Raw genomic sequence first — 19,860 nt, forward strand, 5'->3', positions numbered from 1 at the left:
ATAAACTAACATAAACAGCACATGTTCTGCTGCTATCAATTTACTGTGAACTCAGGAATGTATTACAAACAATTAAATACAAGTCTTTACTTCAGGAACTATCTGAAGCAGAACACACATTTATATAAACCTTTTGCTTCAAATTACAATGCCAGATTTGTCTCATTTTTTGTGCACCTTACTTAATCTAATAAAAGAAAACTGTAAATAAATTAAAAAGAGAACAAATAAAAATGACAAAATTATGAATTATAAATGGAAAATTATCATTCATTGTTACTATAATGCATCAATCCAAATAGAGTTTGGGGAAAGTATGTTTCTTTACAATAGTGAACAATCACAGTAATAATACCATAGTATTCAGCTTATCACTGAACTAATGTCTAAAACATTTCAAAAAATTAGTCCAGAAAAAAATTAACAAATCTTTTTCGTAGAACTGAAACTTACGACTGCGGCACACATCCTATGGCAAAACCAACCAGGCCCCTTAGCAGTAACATCCAGAGGAAGTTGGGTGCCTGTGAGGACAGGAGCCCATAACACGACAGCAGCGCTCCACACAGAGTCAGTGCCTACATTGTACAGTATCATATGATTTAGCAAAAACTGAGTAACAATACAAGGAGTTATTCATTAATTAGCATCAATTTTGATTCAATGAACAACAAAGGACACTATTCTTAATGACAATAATATAACTATAGCATTACAAATATTATACTCAATAAGGTGTTTGAAGATCTGCAGAGAGACTTAATGTTTTTGTATCAACTACATTACCCATTTATTTGACTGAACTAGTGTCCTTTACAATGACTTACTTAAAACTAAGAACACACACAATGATGAACAAACAGTCAAGGCAGTGAATCTCGGAACTTTTTCAACACTCTCACTGCTTTTTACTGGTTGCATTTGTCCTTTTACAATATTAAGTTTTGCATGCAAATTAATATTCCTCTCTTTGGTTCATGCTTTGGTGAACATCAGCCAGTTGTTCTTTGGCACCTCTCCATTTAAAACTTTTTCACACAAGCTTACAGTGTTATGAACTTTGGTAATTGAACTGGGCTCTGATTGCCATTATTTGATGTGGTAAACCTATCAGACTTGAACTCTAGATAACTAACTAGTTTCCTCAGCCAGACTGCTTCTTTTGTAGCAGGAGAAGTAGCTACATATCTGGATAGAGTTGTACTCAAAGCAACAATTTATTGTGTCTGTGAAACTCAGTTTACCAGTCCACGTGCCAAAAGAAATACAAATCTCGTTGCTGATTTTCATGATATTTGACCACCTGCACAATCAGCATTAGGAAAACCTACTAGTAATTGTTTGTTCCTTTTACAGGAATGCTCTATACCATAATCTTCCATTTTAATCAAATACTGGAAAATTCTCCTTACCACTCACCAATGTACATTGTTATGATCATTAAAACACCTGCTCAAACTGTTCACTGTAAACTAAACACCTGGCTGTTAAATGACAGATAAAAACATGAGTGACCCCACTGCTTCGCAATACAATATTTCTAAAATCTCTAATTATTTTTCAATGGGTAATTAATGTACTTGAAGATTGACTGGAACACTTAAGCCAAGGGTGCCCAACTTCTCAACTTAACTGGGACATGTTGGAAGAAGACTACTTGTATTTTCGGGCTGCACATAATATACTTGACACTAACTGCAAAAGAAGAAGAAGAAGAAGAAGAAGAAGAAGAAGAAGAAGCAACGGTAGGGGGTATACAATTAACATGTAACAAGTAATTCAGAATTTATTAATTTATGGTTCTTTATTCCAAAAAATCAAGATGGGTTTAGTTTTATATATGAAATTTTATATACGAGATTTCAGGGAACTAATGTATTAATATCAGGTTCGATCAAAATGGCTGCAATTCTCTGGGTCTTCAAGGTGCTGATCTGAGATTTTGGTTCTATTTTTACTATTTGTGTGCTTCACTCTTGAAAATAACTGTTCAGAAACATATGTGCTGCCAGACAAAGGTAACATACATAACACATGATTGTGCAGCAAGTGATACTTGTCTCTGGGCTGGTGGGATTTGCAGAAGTCCAACAACAATACACGATCAAATTTTTCTATTAGTTGCTTGTCAGACAGCAACTCTATGCTTTCCATCTGAAAATCATTTGGTAGTGTATCTCTAATGTTTTTACAGGGAGCCACATAAATACAAAATTTTTCATTTTTTTCAAAAATCCTAAACTCTATTTTCAAATTCTTGCATCAAATTGAAAAGTATGGCTGGGCGTTTCATCCTGTCTTTAGGATTGTGCTTGGCCAATGTGTTGCATTAAAAAAAAAGTTTGCATTTACTTGTGCTTGTCATAATTTCAGTTTCACTTGGACCACATTTATTGTTTGAAACACTGTACTGATAAGCAGGTTTCTACCTTTAAGATGCCTGTTTAAGTCACCTACATGACCAGTTAAACCTACCAAAAATACTAACTCTGCCACCCAGTTCGCAGTGTCAAGTTCTAGCACAGATTTTGCTGATATCATGAGTGATTTGATTTTATTAATTGTGCTATAAACTATTTTTAACATCTGGCCTTAACTGAGCCACCTTATTTCTGTGAAATTTACGATATCCTCATACTCAGCATTCAAATTTCTGCGGAATTTCTGGAACTTATGACGACTCACTCTCTTAGGAAGCTAATCCATAAGCTGTTAATGAAGAACTGAATTGAATTAAATTGCACCAATCATCTACTATGATACAAATTACACACAGAAGTAAAAAGATTTCATGAAAGCCCAGTATAGAGACGTTCACGATCAAATGTGGTTCTCATTTGTAGCGATGGATATGATATCACACTGCACACTGAACCTGTTATAACAGAGTTATGGGACTACCAGATGGCAAGCATAGGTAGTAATGGATATTCACATGAAGATTTTTAACTTCTACCAACTTTTAGTGATCAGAAATACAGTGAAAAACAAGTGCACAATTTCCTTGTATTTCCATAAATTAACTTCATTAGCAGGCTGGACACCCCTGACAAACTATTTATACCATCCACTCCAAATTTATCAATTATTCTTCTCATGTAAGTGCTCTGATGTGTTAACATTTTTTAACCTGCAAGATTTTGTCCAATTTCGACTCCCACAATAGAATTACCATCTCTGATTGTAATACAAGAGATTCTTATAGTGCTGCGACAACTTTACAAATAACTTTCTTCGACTTTGATGCGATAATTCCATCGTCTACAAACAATTCTAACATAATTGCTTCACCACTGACTGTGCCATGGAATAAACATACATCAGTATCATTTGCTTGAAAATTAAACTGCAAAAGAAACTCCAGAAATTTCGTGTTACAGCAATGAGGAGCCTGCTTCAGCCTATTCAGAGTCTTTTCATGCTTGCAGATTCCACGATTCTTTGTGTCAATCACTAGCCCCTCAGGTATTTCCACAATGATTTCCCCTTCAACATTGCCATGTAAAACTGGAGTGCAAATATCAAACTGCAGCATCTCTAGATTTCATAAGTGCAGTTGGAAAACCTTTAATGAGGCACACCACATAATTGGCAGAAAAGTCTCATTGCAGTTAACTCCATACTACTGTTTGACGCCACTTGACAAAGCCAAGCTTTGTATTAAGTGATGATATGAAGACAAGACCTTGAAGGCCCACTTTGAACCAATGTCTTACAAGCTGTTGGTATTAGGTTCAAATGGCTCTGAGCACTATGGGACTTAACTTCTGTGGTCATCAGTCCCCTAGAACTTAGAACTACTTAAACCTAACTAACCTAAGGACATCAGGACATCACACACATCCATGCCCGTGGCAGGATTCGAACCTGCGACCGTAGCAGTCGCGCGGTTCCAGACTGAGCGCCTTAACCACGAGACCACCGAGGCCGGCTGTTGGTATTAGGAATAATCTTCCACCATTTGTTATTCTCATGAGCTTCCAATTCCTCTGCAATCGCCATTCTCCAGTGTTTCAAGTCAAGACTGGAAATTGGAAATTACGTCCTTGAAACTATAACAAGCATAATACTGGATGCAATCAGCTTAGCACCATGCCTGGGAACAATGAAGCAATCCTGTAGTCTCATAGCTCTTCCATTAGCTGCTGTGATATATGTTGCTTTTCAATTAGCTGTTGTGCTACTCTGGTTCTGCGGAGGCTCTGTCTCTTTCTGTACTTGTAATGATCTGATGTGAGCTTGCTTGTCATGATTGACAAATTCTCATTCTTCATTGTCCTTGACGTTTAGGTTTATGTTGTCAATTTCTTGTGTTGCTGGTGTTGTGCTACTCCTCACCTTATTGGATGTGACACTGTGGGATACAAAAAGTTCTCACATTACAACTCATCCAATTCTCTCAGCCAAACCGCATGAAGCAAGAGCCATCAACCTGATGAGGTATTTTAAGATCTGCAGAGAGGAACAAAGTAACATCCTTTAATATCAAGGATGAACACAGCATACAGTCGTGCATCAATCTGTAAATATATGGCAGATCTAGCTAGAAGTCAGCTACAGAACAGCCATCATCAGTGCTAAAAGAGATAAGAAAACTCAGACAACTTAAGGATTATATCAAGAATCGTTTAGAAGGTGTAAGTTTGAAGATTGTATAGGAAGACAAATATTCAATCTGGTAGCGAGTCATATGGACCTAGGAAGTTTTTACTCGTACACGCACATGATGTTAAAATGACCTTAAGCCATCCATAGCTCAATTCACACCAAGGCTGCTGTATACAAGCCTACACATTCAGCCACAGTATGCATCATAGATAGTAAATGGCCCCCGTATACTAGTTACCTTTTACTTAAAAACTGCAATTTATGTCAGTTCCACATAAAATATAAACATAGAAATAAAATATAAAATATTAATCTAAAAGTCATAATATATAATTACAAACTTTGCTTTGCAAAAAATAAGGGAAACGCAACCACTCACCCATAGCAGATGGATTGTGGAGCACAGAAACACAGAATGGAAAAACAGGACTCGCACTACTTTTCCAGCATTAGCTCTTTTTCTAGCAAAAGTACACATTCACACACACAGCCACCTACCCAATGCACACTCCCGTGGCCAGGGACCACAAATCCTGTTCAGGTAGAAAGTCAGGTAAATATAATGGTATTCAGAAAGTTTGTTACTTTGCAAATGTATGCAAATGTGTAACCTGTTTTCTTACACCATTTCAGGTATTTCAATTGGCCAGTGGAACAATATTTTTATCATTGCCATAAACTATGATCAAGTTGGCCTCACAGACAAGTTGGATTTTAGAAACAGAGGGTGTCAGTGCCACAAATGAAAGTTTTTTCAAGCTTACAACAGCCATGTGGGAGGTACTGATCATGTTGTTCAAAACATATTCCTTTATCGCACATCTGTAAGAGGCAAAAAATAAGAAGTGAAAAATGATATTTTTTCCATAAATGCTCAAGCTAATCATTGTAGCTGTTCAAAAGGCATGGCTTCTGTACAGACACTTCAAGTTTCATCACAGAGTAGCAATAGTTATTCTACCACTTGCAAGGGGAGACCTTCTAAGTCAATAGAATGTATGATGGTCAAGAACACTACACTGCTGATTTGCAAGTGGACAAAAAGCGAAGGAAAAGAGGTATCCAAGTTGCAGAATGTTTAGTAAAAAAGCTACAAAATGTGCATAAAATCTGATTTGCCCTTTCATTTTTCTTCTTTTGTAACCTAGAATTTTTTATCACAATACAATCATAAACCTGACATTCTTCCAGAAGGACAGCCTGTTACATGCAAGCTACAAGGTTAAATGCTAAAAATCCAACAATGTTGTATTAATCAATATCCACTAGGAATAAATGAAGGTGTTTTGATAATAAAAGTAATAAAAAATAATTCAGGCTTACCTAAGCTAATAAGAAATAATGTGAATTGAGCATCTATTTTTTTGCTAAATTAGGCTACGATTAAAAGAAAACAGATCTCATTACATATATCTTTTTGTATAAATAATGGAAAATCCAGGATTGAATGTAACAATATCACAAGAAGGAAAGTTGCTACTCAGCATATAGCGCAGATGCTGAGTCGCAAATAGGCACAACAAAAAGACTCTCACAGTTAAAGCTTTCGGCCACTAACCATTATGGTTTCAGTTGCCTGAGACTGAAATTTTGTGTGTGTGTGTGTGTGTGTGTGTGTGTGTGTGTGTGTGTGTGTGTGTGTGTGTTGTTGACGAAGGTTGAAGGCTTTAATGGCCGAGAGCGACTCAGCATCTCCATGTTGGCGTGAGTAGAAACTTTCTTTTTCATGATAGTTATATATTTTTGTATATATTAGAAAAATAAATGTTAATAAAATATGTAATAAAATCATCACGGCTACTGAGATTATGAGACATATGCTCGAGTTCACCGACAATTTTATTAAATAAGTAATGGCCTAATTTAATGTTATTTCCACTGTAGCTGAAGTTATTGCGAAGAGTTAGGGTAAAACATAATAATATCTGTCATCAAATTTTTTCTTGCCTGAGGACCTCTCAAGCATTATTCATATATAGAGGAAAATAATAGGTGAATCCACATTCCTGCCAGGTCATGCTTCATCTGTCAACAAGGTGGTTTTTAAATAGCCCCCTAAACTGGTTGCTTCTCACCACTACCTACCTCATTTAAGAGATTAGCGCAAAAGGACTTAAGATGATAGAAAACTTCCATCTTCTCCACCAAGTCATTACACCCACCCTTCTCCCTCAATGAAGCATAATTCACTTGTGAAGTCATGGCTGTATGATATCCACATTTTCAATTAAATCGACAGCAAAGTAGGGTTTTCGTCCAAGTCTTTCCCGGCCGCAATAACATGTTCCACCGAACACAATTTTGAGACACCTTGGTGTCTGCGCCACATAAGAAGAACCTGCAATCAGGACGATCTATTGTGTAAACACCTGCTTCAAGGTAAATACTACTTTGGGTGCCCACTATTAATCAAGATACGACCAAGGCTATTAGTAATTGAAAAAGAAACTAAGACTTTTTTTTTTTAAAAAAAAAAAAATAAAAAAAAACAGATGCTACTCTAGTATTGGTTTTGCCATAACATGATAAACAAATACATTGATCAACCAGAACATTATGAGCACCTACCTAATAGCCAGTATGTTCACCTTTGACAAGGATAACTGCGGCAGGCGCGCTGTGGTATGGAAAGCAATGGGGCCTTTGTACATTGGTGGGAGGAGTTAGCACCACATCTGCACACACACACACACACACACACACACACACACACACACACACACACACACACGTCACCTAATTCCCATAAATTCCAGGGATGGGGCATGAGCTCTGACACCACATTCAATCACATCCAGGTGTGTTCGATTGGGTTCAGATTTGGCAAGTTGGGGAGCCAGCACATCAACTGGAACTTGTCACTGTGATACTTGAACCACTCTATCATACTCCTGGCCTCATGACATGGTGCATTGTTTTGATGAGAAAGTGCCACTGTCATTGGGAAACATGATACTGTGTACATGGTCTGCAAACTGTTTATGATACTCCCTTGCCTGTCATGGTGCCTTGCACAAGCTCAGTCCGTAGTTGCTGATGTCATGTTATTAACATTGGCACACACGTGTGTTTCGTTGGCTGCAGAGACCCACCGTTAGAAGTGTTTGGTGCACTGTGTGTTCAGACACACTTGTCCTCTGCCCAGTATTAAAGTCTGATGGTTAGTTCCACCACAGTTTAATGCCTGTCTTGTTTAACCAGTCTGCCCAGCCTATGATGTATGACATCCGTAATGAGCGGTTGCCCCCCAACCCTATGACATCTGGACAGTGGTTTTGCTTAGGTCTCATCACATGTTGACAACACTCACGACAGTACTCCTCAAACACCTGACAAGTTGTGCAGTTTCTGAAAATGCTCATGCTGAGTCTCCAGGCCATTACAATCAGCCTTTGGTCAAACTCTGATAGATCGCACTCCTTCCCGTTCTACACGTGGACAGCACGCTCACTGATACCACATGCTCTGTGCTTGTGGGACTGGAAGTCATTCCTTGCCAAGTGATGCTGCTATCGCCTGGACGGATTTATATCTATAGTAGGTCAATGTTCATAATAGTTCTGGCTGATCAGTGTATATTTGCTCCCAAACAGCACACATTCCTGTTCAGTTTTGGTACTATTTTTTAAAATATTATTATTTTATAATACCACAGATAATTATTCATTTTGCAATATGCTTGATGGTATTTAGCTCTGCTTCAACTTCAGCTGGTGACAATGGAACTTTAAAAAATGACTAATTGCAAAAGTACAAAAGGCTTTTTGTGCTGACTAGGATGGTCTGAACGGTAATCTATAACATCGTCAGTGCAAGTTTTTTCCCTGACAACCTGGAACACATTTCCCATTTTCATCCTAAAATTCAAATCCAAGAAGTTATAGAGCTATTAGCTTCAAGCTCATAAGAAAATTTGAGTTTTTCATGTAAACTATTAAACTTGCAAACAAATGCAAAAATATTGTCATTGTTGTTCACTGATATTAGAATGTCAGCAATGTACATGAAATAATGGACCATTTTCTCTGCCAATTTAGGATTTTCAGGGAAAAAAACTTGTTTTCAAGGGAATTTATGAAACACCTGCTAGCTGACTGAGATGGAACTTCCCATACTCAGTCCATCATTTTGATGGTACATTTCACCATCAAATTTAAAATAATTCTAATTCAACATTACTGACAGTAGATCAGTAAAGTCACTAACCTCACTTCCAGACAACCATTCCGTTCGGTTTAAGTTCTCCTAATAATTTTGACAGTGTTTTCTACTGGTGTATAAATTTACTAGTCAAATGCAATAAATTTCAAATCTGCTGCTAGATCACCTAGACCTAACTGGCATTTCTTTTTTTATGTATCTTAAGTTGTGACCTAAGTGTAAACATACATGGATTCATAATTCTAAACTGTTGCGTTTCTCTAAGGTGAAATGACGGCTACATCTGTAGCTAAAATCTAGCTAGATCTGCAATAAAATTACATATTGATGCACAACTGCTCCCTGTGTTCATTCCTGATTATAATAATTTCATAGTCAATGAGCACGTTTTCCTAATGGAATCCAACCATATGTCCTTTAAAGTGCTTCAGAGATGGGCACACATTTACTCTTTGTTCATCATAATTGTGTGTGCTTAGTCTTAAGTCTGTCATCATAACAAACAATAGTTCAGTCAAATAAATCAATAACTTAACTGATACCGAAACATTAGTTCTCTCTGCAAATCTTCAAACACATCATCAGTACTGGATTACACCGCAACTCTTGGCGTGAAGATTTGACTTAAAAAATATTACAGACTGTGCGTAGAACTCAGTTCTTTTTAATCTTAAGCTTACAGAAATTTAAGAATATATTTCACCAGACACTTTCATTTTTATTTACAAACCATCTTCAGTGGTCATTCTGAAAATATACTACATATAATATGTTCCTGCATTTTCCTATTTATAGACTACTGACAGATTTTTTTGTTTAAATTTGGCGTACAATTTACTTACTATGTTTCTGCTCTTTTATTCATGTTCTGAAGTCCACTTCTTTTGCACTTCACTTTTGTAAAACTTCACAAAACTTGTCACAGAATAATTATATTGGTTTCACCCATTCCACACTCAGCACCACCACTTTTTTTTCTGTTTTGTGTGTGTGTGTGTGTGTGTGTGTGTGTGTGTGGGGGGGGGGGGCAAATGAGAGAAGATTTGTTAGATTTTCAGCATAGATGTCTGGTGTGGGGGTCAGGGGTGAAGTGGAGGGGATGAATATAGGGAAAGAAACAGAGGTGGTGATACCTGAGAACGAGAACTATGACCTAGACAGGGTTGGAGGTCATATGTCTATATTATATTATGTGGTTCATTCATTTAAAAAGTGTTTGGATTGCCAAGTTGGTGTGATTATGAGATGCTTCTTTTCTGTTATGGTCTTAGTAATGTTGTAGTTTTCTTGTAGGATGAGAAGGTGTGTTTGTTGATTATCCCTGTGATTTTCATGTGTGTCTGGCACTAGTATTATGTTTATGCTGGTGTAAGTTTTTGGAAAAAGGTGAATGATTGTCCTGTACTTCCAAGTTCCTATATGTTCTTTGTATCTGGTGTCAAATGTTGTCATGGTTTATCCTATATATTTTCTGTCGTGCGTTACATTCTTGTTGGTAGATTTCTGATTCTGATAAAGGTCTGTTTTTTTCTGTTGCTTTTGGGAAGTATTTTTGAATTTCACTTTGATTAGGTGAGCTATTTTATGCATAGTTTTCTGACAATATTTAAATATTCTGTATGTGTATTTGTGGTTGTACGTCACTGTGTGCCACCTTTTCTTTTGCTTTTCTTTCTCACTCTATGTTGTTCCTATTCTTGTGCTTCGTACATTTATTTGTGTGGCACATTATCCTTGTGTTGGTGTTAACCAGATGATACTGCTTTCTGCTTCTTGATTTTAGTTTCAGTTTTGTTGCTGGGTTTTACTTTTATGCATTGTTGAGAGCTATTTGTACTATGTTATTCATTTCTGTTTGAAAGTTATCTGTGTCTACTGGCACTGGTTTAATCTGTGCAGTAGGAATGTGAGTGCTGCTTTCTTGTGTGGTCCGGATGACTTGGTATCTAATGTATTATTACATCTGTTGTGGGTTTCCAATACATGTCGAATGTGTGTTGACTGTCCTCAGTCTCTATGATAATGTCCAAGAAATTTAACTACATTTTTTTTCTTTCTCCACTGCAAACCTTATCTCACTACTAACAGAATTGATGTCTGTTGTGCTCGGTTTATCAATCGGGCACAAAATGTCCATCTATTGAATTCAATACAGGATGTTGTACCTATTCAAAAGGACATGTTCTACAGCGTCCATAATGTGTATGCTGTGGCTCCAGAAATTGGGGATCCCACTGGTAATCCTTCACTTTAGAAAATATTATGGAAATGGAAATAGTTCTGTTCTCTTATCAGCTCTAACAAGTTGAATGTTTCTTAAATGAATTCATGAGGAAGTGTACTGTGTTAAGATTTTCTTCTATGATGTTATTGTCTAATTGTTATTGTCTAATTAGAATACAAGTTCTCTACATCAAATGAGAGGAGGATGGCTGTGTCTAAAATCAGTTTGTCATAATTACTAATAAATTGTGTAGTGTTTCTTATATTTCTATCCTCTTGTAATCTGTATAATGGCTACTCAGAAAGTAGGGAACATTTTGGCATTAAAAAAAAATAAGTACAAGAAATATCTTTTATTACAGACATCTGAAAGAGCGACTGACATACTACTTTTCCCCATAGTCACCAAACACATTGAGGCACTTATCACAGTGGTGGACAAGCTTTGAAAGACCTTTGTTGTAAAATTCTGCTGCCTGAGACTTCAGCCAGTGAGTCACGCCCACCTGGAGTTCTGCGTTGTCATCAAAGTGCTGTGTTGCAAGCCAGTTCTTCATCTTGGGAAACAAGTGGAAGTCGCCTGGTGCAAGATCGGAGCTATAGGGTGGATGAGAGAAAATTTCCAGTTTGAATGATTAAGGAGTTCTTTAGTGGGGTTTGCTGTGTGAGGTCAGGCATTGTCGTGCAAAAACAAAATTTTGGACGTCAGCTTTCCTCGGCGTTTGTTTTGAACTGCTCTTCTAAGGCTGTGCAAAGTTTGACAGTACTGGGCACAATTTATGGTTGCTCCATGTTCGAGAAAATCAATAAGAAGCACACCTTGCCTATCCCAAAGCACTGTCGCCATCAACTTCCTTGCTGACAAGATTTGCAAATATTTTCTTGGTTTTTGGAGGGACCTTGTGTGCCCCCACCCTATGGACTGTGATTTTGTCTCGCAATTGACGTGTTTCACCGAAGTCTTGTCACCAGTTACAATTCGGTCCAGTAACGAATCACGTTTGTGGTAAGCCTCCAGAAATGTCAACATTGCCCCCATTCACTGTTCTCTATGGTGCTCTATAAGCATTTTGGGCACCCAGCTGCACAAAATTTGTGGTAGCCTAGCCTTTAAGTGACAATTTCAAACAACAAAGTCCGTGAAACTTGTGGATAAGAAAGCGAAAGCTCCGTTATTGTGAAGCGACAGTTTTCACAAATCATTTCATCAACTTTAGTGACAAGATCATCAGTCACAATGCTTGAGCGTCCACTGTTCTCTTCATCATGAACGTTGGTTCAGCCATTTTTAAACTGAATGCACCATTTCCGGATGGAACATTCACTCATTAAGTTGTTTCCATACCCTTCGCACAGTTTACGATTAATTTGCGTAGGTTTTAGGTTTTTTGCCAACAAAAACCGTATCACAGACCGCACCTCACAACTGGTGGGATTTTCGATTGCAGGGCACATTTCAAATTCGAATATTGAAAAAACCACACATGTAGAGACATTCCCGCTGTCACGGATGGATGCTGACAGAGCTGCCGAGCACACACATACCAAAATATACACAATCAGCGCATGCCTAGCGGCGTTAGACAGAAACATTCCCTACTTTCTGAATAGCTGTCATAGTTTGTGACATTTGCAACATGTTTCTTGCAAGTGAGTATGTGGAAGTATTCCCATTGTTCACAATCAGTTTGATATGGATGTCTTTCCTGTGCAACTTTGCTCGATAGCAGTGGGAATGTGCACTGGGATTTGCTTGTAACATTTTCCTTTTTTTTTTTCTTTGTCTTCTTGTGTACATTCAGTATCTTTTGGCGTGTCTCTACTTTGTCTAGTACACATCGGTTGGGTCTGAATTTAGTACTGTAATTTTATTTTTTGTGATGAACTCTTGTGTCTTATAACTGTATTGCAGTTTGTCCATGCATACCATATAAAAAACCAAGAGAACATTTGACACCCAATAAAAAGAGCATAAAAAGCAATTTTTGACGAGGACCTACACCAACTCCTGAGACACAGATTTGGAAATCATAAGAATAAAACTGAAAGGCACCTTCTGATTCTACAAGAAAACTAGCACATTCGTAAAACCTAGTAAGAGAAATAGCTTTTTAAATTAAAAGGCCACATATCATAATATCAAATATAAACCTATCACCCCAACACTACTGAGGTCTCCCAATCACCACAATCCTCCTCTCCCGCCCCCCTCCCTACCAGTTCCCAATTCCCTTTACTACCTTCTCACTTCCTCCCTTATGCTTTCTCTGTAATCACTTCCCACTCCTCCCAAACTATTCTGCCGATCCCCATCCCCACTCCTATCTCATATCTACATCTCTGTTGAACATCTAACACATCCTCTCTGATTTTTTCGGGAAAAATACTTCCATCCACTTACATCCACATGATGTAACTTACCAAACGAAAGCGTTTGGTATGTTGATAGACACACAACCAAACACAAACACACACACAAAATTCAAGCTTTCGCAACCCACGGTTGCTTCATCAGGAAAGAGGGAAGGAGAGGGCAAGACGAAAGGATGTGGGTTTTAAGGGAGAGGGTAAGGAGTCATTCCAATCCCGGGAGCAGAAAGACTTACCTTAGGGGGGAAAAAAGGACAGGTATACACTCGCGCACACACACACATATCCATCCCGCACATATACAGGCACAAGCAGACATTTGTAACAGGCCTTTACTTTTTAAATAAAAGTGAAACATGTCTGCTGAAAAACTCTTACATTGCAGTTAACCAGTTAACACAGAAAATAAAGGGCCCTTCAAAAAGCATGCTCGTTTTGAATTGTGTATTTTTTTTTCCTTCCTTGTCGGTTGACCACATTTTTGTGCATCATTTCAATTTCCATTAACATTCCAACTGTTGCTTCAGGCATAGATTTTTTGCATTTCTTCTGCGTGTGGTGAACCTGGAAGCAATTTACCATCGTACAGTATGTGCTATTGGTGAAAAAAAAATTATCAGGATGGAGAAAGTTATGCAGCAACTCTTGAGATGCCTTAGTATGATTTTAGGGTGCAATGAAGCACAGTTTGCAGAAATATTGTGAACTTCAATGAAACGGGCTAACAGTGAACATTAAAGAGTTCTCAGCACCCTCATTCCAGCTGATGTGTGTAAGATATTGCAGCAGTTTCTTCGTACTTAGTCCAGTGAAGTTGATTCTTCACCCATTCCAAAGAACTGGGCATAGGGTATTCCTCAGTATGCTGAAATCTCCAGTACGATCTCAGTTACCACCCTTACAGAATTCAGTTAATGCAGCAGCTGAAAGAAGCTGACCATGAGAAAAGACAACATTTTGTTGACTGATTTCAGAGAAGACAACCGGAAGATGACAGTTCTGGAAGTATCATCATCATTAGTGATGAGGATCACTTCCACATTAATGGATTTGTGAATAAACCTAAGTGGTGGACCCAGAGGCCAGTAATCCTTGCATGGCTCAAGAATAGAAAATGAACCCACAGCAAGTGCCATTTGGGTGTGACTTTTGGGCAGCTCAGCATCATCAGCAGGACGAGCTGTGGCAGTTAATAGAAACCGATAATGTGAAATGATAGGAGGTTCTATACAGCCTCCTAAGTGAACCAGACCTTCGAGAGTGGTTGTTTCAGAAGGCTCTTGCCACCTGTCATACATACCACACAACAACTGTGTTGTACCACAAGTGGTTACCACTTTGGGCTCATCTCATGCAGTAGGTGCCAATGATGCTCATCAAGGTCATATGACCTAACCCCTTTCCAATTTTTTCTTGGGCTCATTATTCTATGCCAATAAACCCCAAAACATCTGCAAGTTAACGGAGGAAATTCAACTTGCAAGTGGCGAAATGCAAGTGGGGCCTTATCACGCAGTTACAATAAATTTCACAGACTGACTTCTTGCACACCAGAGCAGTAGTGATGGTCATTCACCAGACATCATTTTCCATACCTGCAACGCATATGTTTACCTATTTTAAAAAGTAAAATTCATAATTCAATACATCAAGACCAATGTGTTTTTTGAAGGACCCTGAATTGATATACAACAGCTGCTACAGAAAATAGCTATGCAAAGAAACATTTTAAATAACAAATTTTGAGGGTATGAAACCTCATAAAAACGTAAGTACTTACTGTTTTGCGTCCATATCTATCACTCAAATTGCCCCAAAAAGTCGAACTTAACATCATCCCCAAGAAAACCACCTGCAAATTTCCACACATATTATGATCGTATATTTGTACATGTCTTTGTATACAAATTCTGCAATATGATTAACAGTAATTTGGTAATACACTGAGAAGTGGGAAGCATGTCCTTTCAAGTAGTCAACACTGAATGTGAAATGGGATATTCAGATTTACAGTTCTTAATTGCAGAAATTGAAAATATTTTTATCCAAACTGGTATTAGCTAGAAAACATCAGAAGAGACAATAACACACTACTCCCCCCCCCCTCTCTCTCTCTCTCTCTCTCTCTCTCTCTCTGTGTGTGTGTGTGTGTGTGTGTGTGTGAGAGAGAGAGAGAGAGAGAGAGAGAGAGAGAGAGAGAGAGAGAGAGAGAGAGAGAGAGAGAGAGAGAGAGAGAGAGAGAGATTTCAAACACTCCAGAGCAAATCAGTTTGCTTTTTAATTTGGAGCCAATAGGAGCATCCCACCCCCACTAGTTCCAAAGTACACTGAGGTGACAAAAGTCATGGAATACCTCCTAATATTGAGTCGAACCTCCTCTCACTCAGTGTAGTGCAGCAGCTCAATGTGGTATGGACACAGGTAGTTGTTGGATGTCCCCTGCGGAAATACTGAGCCATGCTCCATGTTGCCTCTATAGCTGTCCATAACTGCAAAAGTGGTGCCGGTGCAGAATTTTGTGCACAAATTTACCTTTCATTTAAGTCCCACAAATGTTCAATAGAATTCACAATCAGCCGATCTGGATGGCCAAATTATTAGTTTGAATTGTCCAGAAATTGCGAACAATTGTGGTAAAGTAACATGGGGAACCTGTCATCCATAAAAATTCCATCATTTTTTAGAAACGAAGCCCATAAACGGCCGCAAATGGTATCCAAGTAGCCAACCATAACTACTGTATTTCCAGTCAATGATCGTCTCAGTTGGGCCAGAGGAACCGTCTACAGTCCAACTGATATGGTCACGAGCCCAGGAGAAGCACTAAAGCAAGATTTCACCAAATTGTTCTAATGGATACGTTTGTCATATGTCCCGAATTTATTTCCATGGTTATTTCATGCAGTGTAGCTTATCTGTTAGCACTGACAACCCTATGTGAACTATGCTGCTCTCTGTCATTAAGTGAGAGCCATCAGCCACTGAATTTTTCATGGCAAGAGTTAATGTTCTTGGCACACTCCTGACACTGTGAATCTTGGAATACTGAATTCCCAATCTATTTCCAAAACAGAATATCCCAGGCATCTAGCTCCAACTACCATCTGTATAACTGCATATCGCTATCCCATGACTTGTCATCTCAGTGTAAGTTCCCAGTCTCAAAATTAATTCAAACAATTATTTTCAGCAACAATTTTTTTCTCTGTTGTTTCACATGACTGGAATAACCAATGAAGGAAAGAAAGTGCTGCAAAATAAAAAGTATCTCTACTCTATGTACATTATGTGGAATGTGGCTCTTGAGAATGTGCCGTGTGGCAAAGAAAACGTGTGTGTACTAGTGCCTTTCCCCTACAACTGTTAGAAAAGAATCAACAATAACTCTCTCAATTAGTGTTACAACTACATTACTGACAACCACAAATCTTAAAAAATAAACAGGCAAATAACTAACAATACTAACTGTTGTAGTGAGAGCCTGTTGGTAGCGTGAGATGTGCCACTCACAGTGCAGTGCTGGCGAAAGCACACTGAGAATAGTCATCTCCATGCTGTCTGCCATCCAACACAGGCCTGTCAGCAAAGACAGACGAACTTGGAATTTCCCAAAGCCCAGTGCATTCACAGCCTGTGTCACGGTGAAAGTATCTGGACAGAAATTGTAACACATTAATACTGGAAAGAAAGTTGTGAACCCAAAATGATCAGTAGGTTCAGAAAAAGCTCATGTATTACAAAAAGATTATTGTCTCTGTCACCATACACAAAAATTATTAACACAAAAACATTAAAGTAAATAATCATGCCAAAATATTGTTATGACATATCTAATTCCACTCAGTTACTTTTTGAAAGGAGAAATGTTCTTTATAAGGACACAAATTGTCATGGTGGTTGTGGTGGTAATAGTTTTAGATCACTGAGCAGCATGTTCTTCAGTGGCCTTGCTGAATATGAACCAAGGCATTTTGTGAATTGAGCTAAGAACTCTTTCATAACAAGATATGTTAATGTAACAGTGTCCCATGAAAATATATTAAGAGCTTTCTTGAGAATGTATAAACAAGTGACAATGTCAATGTCATCACCTACGTGGGCATGAGGGGTTGCCCATGTGAGCTAAAACCCATGGGGAGAGTTCAATTTCTCTCCTTCCATCCCCCCCCCCCCCCCCCCCCCAAAAATTCCCTCCCCAACATTAACAATTTACACCATTCTTCTCTATCACTAGTAAGCTAACAGTGAAAGAAGTATGATGTATAATTCATGAACAAGAACATGGTGTCATTTCACTTTGTCCTGTAAGTTAAGTTGTTAATTGGGTTTGAACAGGTAATTTCATCAGTATTACATAGTCAATAAAATTTACTACTGGCTGTTCCAGTTCACAAACAAAAGTTTCACATTGCAACATGCAATAAGCAGTTTGGACCATATATATTCACAAATTTACATTCTGATCCTTACTTCAATCTTATTTGAAATGTTTTTAACTCCGACTGTATATGTCATGCAAACACAATTAACCCCTGTGATTAAAAAACAAATTTCATAAAATTACTGTGCTACAAAAAGATATGTATTTTTGTTTATAGGATATATATTATCATAATTGTTGTATTGTACTGTTGTGTGAATTTCATTTTTTTGTAAATTATTTTCGATTTAATGTTCTATGTTTCCATCTTAATATGACTATATCTTTACTGATGTAAAGTGGAACGATGTTACTGTGTGGCAGTGGATTGTATGTTATGTGTGTGGTGGGAAGGAAAGAAGGAGAAATGTAAAGTTTTCTGGAGTTGCGTGCAAATGGAATGTATTTCACTGAGTGAATATTGTAAATTTATGGCAGCCAGGCATCTAGAATTATTAAAAATGAAAATCACATACGAATCAGTTTGTCGTCAACGTTATTTGAAGAAACACGTCAACCTATAGGGTTTCCAGACAAGAAATTCAAGCAACGGATTTAAGGAGATCCTCAAGAAACAAGATGAGTATTATTTCTTTAAAACTACCACTAGATCCAACCAACAATATTTTTAATTCCATGAACAATTATTACAATTAACAGTCAGTCCAATGTGTGAAACAAAGGAGGTCATTAAAACATTCCCAATATTAGTCATTAAACAAAGGAAATAATAAGTTCAGGTTTAAATTTGTTTATGATAAACACAGGATAAGCTTCATTTTGACTTATTAGTTTGCATTTTATATTTGATACAGAAGTCTAGGAATCCAAGTACTTCATGTTTAATTGAGATCTTCCAGGTATTCAGCCGAGTTGCTGTTTCCATTTCCTACATAACGTTTCAACAACCAACTCAACTGCCTTCTAAGCATTTTGTGAACTGAGGTAAGAACTCTTTTCTAACAAGAAATGTTACTGCCACATGAAACTATATTAACAGCTTTCTTGAGAACGTATAAATGTGTGACACTGCCATAACCTAGGCAGGTGTGTAGGGCTGCCCCATATGGGCTAAACCCATGGGGAGAGTTGAATCTGCCTCCCTCCCCCAACATCAAAAGTCTGTCCTAAGTCTCAATTTGGTGGCACTTCACACTGAGTTTGATTCATAACATCCACTGCACCCTCTGATGCTCTTTTGTTTTACAGAGCACACACTAAATACTCCGTGAAAAGTAAATTCCCCTCTGCGGTTTCCAATGCCGATAGATGTGATGATCTGCGAGGTCTTAATAAACTGAGTGCTGGATCCCCAAGCATTATTAAAATTGAAAACCTCCATCCCTGTTATTAGGTTTTCCTGAGATCAGAGATCATATTACTTAGGGTTTATATGTAGAAATTAAGGCAGGGTTGATTTTAGTTTAGTTTATAAAAGAATATTCAGTGTTCAAAGTCATGACCAGTATGCCTAATTTGTTTACCGCATAACCAGAACTAAAAACAACTGTAATGAATCATCAATAAATACACACAAAACACATTGGTGTAATTATTTATAACAACACAACCATGGGTAACAAGTAGACATACTGTCACAGCTTATTTGATAAGTTTGGAGTGATGTATGAGGACTGCGAATTGTGGTGTGACTAAGGCCAATGCAATGTTGCAGAAAATGGAATTCATAGTGAGGCTCTCCTATGGATATATAGATTGTATGTAAAAAGACAGATTACACAACATGAGTTGAAGGCAGAGATCGAGGTCACAAAAACTGAATTAGAGCACTTGGGGGGGGGGGGGGGGGGGGGAGTGGAGGAATGGAATGCACAAACAAGGTCATGAAAGGGGCAAAAAGGAAATAGTTTGGATACTTCAGTTAACTGTTGAGCTAAAGAACAGATATAGACTCATATTTGTTAAGGGGAGTAGACGCATTCAGCTGTGTAAGACAGTAAGGTGCACACAATTAATAAGAATGTGAGACACAGATTAGAAATGACATTGAATACAAATAACAAGATATTTCCAACTGATAAATTCTGTGACTTTTAAAAAGCAACTGAATGTGCAGT

The 19,860-nt window shown here is 37.8% G+C and overlaps 1 protein-coding gene across 1 annotated transcript in view; it reads right to left on the reverse strand.

Annotated features, from left to right (window-relative positions):
* LOC124712260 (synaptic vesicle 2-related protein) overlaps nt 1-19,860 on the reverse strand; it is a 96,204-nt gene that overhangs the window by 67,554 nt on the left and 8,790 nt on the right. Inside the window, exons 3-5 of the mRNA XM_047242555.1 lie at nt 16,829-17,013; nt 15,143-15,214; nt 454-578 (exon numbers count right to left, since the gene is read on the reverse strand). Of these exons, the coding sequence (XP_047098511.1) occupies nt 454-578; nt 15,143-15,214; nt 16,829-17,013 (382 nt within the window). The remainder of the gene's footprint in view (nt 1-453; nt 579-15,142; nt 15,215-16,828; nt 17,014-19,860) is intronic.

The sequence above is a fragment of the Schistocerca piceifrons genome, chromosome 8, assembly GCF_021461385.2.
Source record: "Schistocerca piceifrons isolate TAMUIC-IGC-003096 chromosome 8, iqSchPice1.1, whole genome shotgun sequence".
In the NCBI taxonomy this organism is placed as follows: Eukaryota; Metazoa; Arthropoda; class Insecta; order Orthoptera; family Acrididae; genus Schistocerca; species Schistocerca piceifrons.